The sequence below is a fragment of the Fukomys damarensis genome, unplaced genomic scaffold (genome assembly GCF_012274545.1).
Source record: "Fukomys damarensis isolate Sample0158 unplaced genomic scaffold, DMR_v1.0_HiC HiC_scaffold_12, whole genome shotgun sequence".
Taxonomy (NCBI): Eukaryota; Metazoa; Chordata; class Mammalia; order Rodentia; family Bathyergidae; genus Fukomys; species Fukomys damarensis.
In genome coordinates this window covers 3,061,095-3,065,493 of record NW_022900924.1, presented here as the reverse complement: position 1 = coordinate 3,065,493, position 4,399 = coordinate 3,061,095, and the positions used below count along the sequence as shown (strand labels likewise).

Sequence of the window (4,399 nt, the reverse complement as noted above, 5' to 3'; positions counted from 1 at the left end):
TCCCTGCCGTCGTCGCCCCCCATGGACGCGCAGCCAGCCGCTCCCAGGGCCAGGCCCAGGGCGCAGCTGCCTCCCGGAGTCCTCGCCATCCCTCTCCACCCACACGAGCCAGCGCTGTGGCAAGAAGAATCTTGTTCAGCCTTTTGTTTGCACCGTCATTCCTGAGTTCAAGAATCTTCTGGGCTTCTTGCTGGAAGCGCGGAGATGCTATCACCAACCTACCCGCCCAGCCGCGCTCGTCCTGGGACGCACCCTCCACATCTGGGATCCTGCGCAGTCTCCATTTTCCCCGTGATTATGGGTCCTGACTTTCAAAGACAACGAAAGGAGAAGGTGCAGGGGACGCCATCAGTACAAAGCAAACCCTGGATAAAGGTGACCCTTTCTTCCTTGGACAAATACTCAGTGAGGAGTGCGTCCGTCACTGAAGAGGACACGGCCGCCGACAAGACAGGCCCGAATTCTCCTGGAAACTTACATCCTAGTCACGGGGTGTGTGTGTGTGAATTTCAGGCACCAGAAAGTACTACAGATAGAAAAACTCAAAAGCAAAGAGGTTAGCAGAATGATCTGTAGATGAGAAAGTTTTCTTCAACTTACTAGAGTCTTTCCTCCTCTCTCTTTTTTTTTTTTTTTTTTTTTTGGTACCAGGGATCGAATTCAGGTCCTTGTGCTTGCGAGGCAGGCGGCAGAACCATTGAGCTAAATCCCTGGCCCTTTCCTTGTAGCTCCAGGCTGCTCTGCCCCAGGTAAAAAGTCACCCTTATGGCCTGAAATCAGCCCCATCCGTCATTTGGGTTTCCTTCCCTTGGGAACGACCAGGACCAGCGAAGTTATTTGCACAGCACAGTGAAAAATGAAAATGTGAGGTCCTTGTTCAATCTTATTAAGAATTTCAACATAGTGACAGCAGAGTATTACAGTGAGGGGATCTATGCCCATACACAAGTGGATACCCCCATGAAGTCAGCCCTGTGTACAACGGAACTCAGAAAGTATGCAAGCTCCTGTCCCCTCTGGCTGCTATAAGAAGCATTTCTCCAGCCCTCCCCCAAAACGCACACACACACACACACACACACACATTTTCTTTTTCAGTTTAAAGTCCAGCACAGGTGATGGAAACAGCATACAAGAGGCTAAAAATACCACTGAGTGTGTCTAGGTCATGGCACTTAAGGGCTCAAGGTCTTCTGCTCAGTTATGTGGTCCTGGCCTCTGGCAGGGAGCAGCCTGAGATATTCATTTCAGTGCTTCACATGCCTAGGGCCTTTAGCAGCTTTATTTCATGGAAAGAGTGAGGGACACTGCCTGTGGCCCTTGGGCCGCGGGGGAGCATGTCGGTGCCAGTTTGCCTGCTTGCACCCTCTGGTCAGGCCTCTTTCCTCCTCCGTGGGTAGCAAAGTTTGCCAAGAAGCTGGGAGATCTAAACCACGGGACTTTGGGTCAGTCTACGTCCTTGAGACTCCAACTGGGCTGACTTCTGCTCAGAGGACAGTCGTGTCATGGAGAGACCACTGCGGTAGGGAGTCCGACTCTAACAACAGCAGCAAATATCTAATGTGAATTTTAAGTGCTGCACAGTATATATAGTCCTGTTCCACTTAACCCTCCCAGTAGTCTTATGAAGGAGGTACCCTTGTCACCATTCCCACCCCCCAGTGCACAGAGGACAAATGACTTGCTTAAAGGTCATACGTGGTAGGGCTGAGCTTTGAACCTAGGCGGTGGGACTCCAGGGCTGTGCTCTTAACACTATGTTGAATTCCCTCCTTATCTGTATGGGGTTCTAACAACAAACTCTGAGTGATCCAGGGCTGGGACTAGGGTGAGACAATTGAGTAGACACAGGCTAAAAAATTAAGGGAATTTAAATTTGACCACAGTAAAAGATAAAATAAAATAAAAACTCAGTAGTCGAGATAAATATTACTTAATAAATATCATATAATTATATAATGAGCATTTAATGCAATATTTAAAAAAACATAAATGAACACCAAAATCCACAATGAAATATATCAACTTTTTAATTTAATGTTAGGGATTGAACCCAGGGTCGCACACATGCTAGGCAAGCGCTGTACCAGTGAGCTATATACCCTAGCCAATTATTAACTTTTTTTGTTTGTTTGTTTGGTTTGGTTTTTTGAGACAGGGTCTCATTATGTAGTTGAGACTGCCCTGGAACTCACTTTGTAGCCCAGGTCGGTCTGGAACTCACAGAGGTCCTCCTGCCTTAGCCTCCCCAGTGCTGGGATTACAGGCGTGCGCCACCACGCCTGGCCAATTATTAACATTTTCAATAAAGACAGGATCTGATTTTCTCTGGACTCAGGCTTGATTCAGCACAGCATGCGTACTGGTCCTGTCTCCCAGTTTCTGACTGAGGCATCTTAGTGATGGAAATCTTTGAGATAAGCAGTGGTTTGCTTGTTTGTTGGGGGTGAGAGGAGAGAAAGACTTTGGTCTTGAACTATTAAATAAGAGGTGTCTGAAGTGTCCAGTTGGACAGGTTTGGGTTGGAAACTCTGCCTGCCAAGCCAGGTGACGAGTGGCAGAAGGACAGACAGACACCGTCACTTCACATCCTTGGTCGGTGACTGGTGTACACTCAGCACGTGTGGTCCAATCCGTGATCTTCAAAGTTTCCATCATAGTTCAGGGATCTTCGGATTCTCTCTTTCCCATCCTAAGCCTCAGATATGTCTCATGGGGGAATGGAAGTTCTTTTGCTTGGGTATTAAAAACATCTGAGAAAACGAGAAACAACAATTTCCCTAGAATTACACAACTATTCCATAAAGAGGGAAAGACAAGAATTTATATAAACGGATTGGATTTCTTCTTGATTAGCTGATTCTCCAGAAAGAGAATGAGAGCGAAAAGAGAAGAAATGAAGGAAAAAAGAAAGATTATAGGAGCTAAAAGTACTAGGAGGAAAGTTTGGCTAAGCATCAAAGACAGGCAGATGTGTTTCCAAACAGAGGCTTTGATTTAGATATATCAGGAAGCAAAACTCCAAATGATGGGTGGAAAATTAAGAGCAAGAATACAATAAAAAAGCTTCATAGGAGAATCAAACTGAGGAAGAAGCCATCCATTAATATAGGTCCAACTACCTCAACCCCAAGAGTTGATACCGAGAATGGAAACTCTCACCATGGTTTCAGGTCCCTGGGTCAAATGGTCTTTCCAACCTGAAATAAGACTTTATAATTTTTTTTTTTTTTGTACTAGAAATCAAACTCACAATCTCGGGCTTGTGAGGTGGGTGAGGTAGGTGCCACTGAGCTAAATCCCCCAGCCCAAGAATTTATAATTCTTAACCTTTTGTGTGTGTGTGTGTGTGTGTTTTGAGACAGGGTCTCACTATGTAGTTGAGACTGACCTGGAACTCACTATGTAGCCCAGGCTGGTCTCGAACTCACAGCGATCCTCCTGCCTCAGCCTCCCAAGTGCTGGGATTACAGGCGTGCACCACCACACTCGGCTTATAATTCTTAACCTTTGAGAGAACAATCTCTGCTGATGTCTAGCTACTTTCCTACTGCATCCTCACCTTCCCACATCCCTTCCCATCTAATGACACGTGAACTGTTCTGGAATGCTCCCACAGCTGAATAGGGAGTGGAGCTCCTGCACGCCCACCACTTTCGGGAAGTCAGTCAATCCGACGTCAGTGAAGATGGATCTGATACCCAAGGCAGATCAGACTGCCTACCTTCAAGGGGCTCACTGCGTGGCTTCATAAATCTGAGACAAAGAAAGCATCAAGTGTTGGATTGCGTCCCTGAGACCCTGGGCAGCAGGGGCTAGAGAGAGAGGGTTCCATGAGTGAATAGGTGACAAAGTTAATGATGTTCATAACAACATCGTCCATTTATTTATTTACTTTTCTGTATCGGGGATCAAACTCGGGACCTTGCGCTTGCGAGGCAGGTGGCAGCACCATTAAGGCTAAATCCCTGGCCGTATCTATTTATTTTTTGCAGCTACTCTCCCAAATTCAGTCTAGGCCACCCCATAGCCAGAAAGCCCAGACTTTTCTTTCTTCTCCCAACCTAGCGCAAGAATATTATTCGCTGCTAACTATGCGTCGGAAGTCACGCCGTGCGCCACCATTGGGTGGGCGCTGTCACCATCCCCTCCTCGCAGATAAGGACCCGAGGTGCATTTGCCCAAGAAGGGGGCACGTGGCCAGCCCGGGGCGGGGACCCTCCAGACCCCAAACGTGGAGCCTGACGGGCTGGAGCCGCAGAGGTGGGAGTGACCGAAGGCCAGGCGAGAAAGCCGGGTTGAGAAGTGGGCCCGGGACGCCAACTTGAGCAGAAGTCCCGAGCCTAGAGCCTCCAGACAGACAGAACTCGGCCGGGCCCAGGGCGGGTACAGGGCGGGC

At 48.0% G+C, this 4,399-nt stretch overlaps 1 protein-coding gene across 3 annotated transcripts in view; it reads left to right on the top strand.

The window, feature by feature from the left end:
- CUNH22orf31 (chromosome unknown C22orf31 homolog) overlaps window positions 1-4,399 on the top strand; it is a 13,321-nt gene that overhangs the window by 2,476 nt on the left and 6,446 nt on the right. Inside the window, exon 1 of one of the 3 annotated variants that reach the window (XM_019204477.2) lies at window positions 3,975-4,263. The exons of the other annotated variants lie outside the window; for them this stretch is intronic. Within the exon in view, the coding sequence (XP_019060022.1) occupies window positions 4,095-4,263 (169 nt within the window). The 5' untranslated portion in view covers window positions 3,975-4,094. Of the gene's footprint in view, window positions 1-3,974; window positions 4,264-4,399 lie in introns of those variants that run through there. 3 annotated transcript variants of the gene reach the window in all.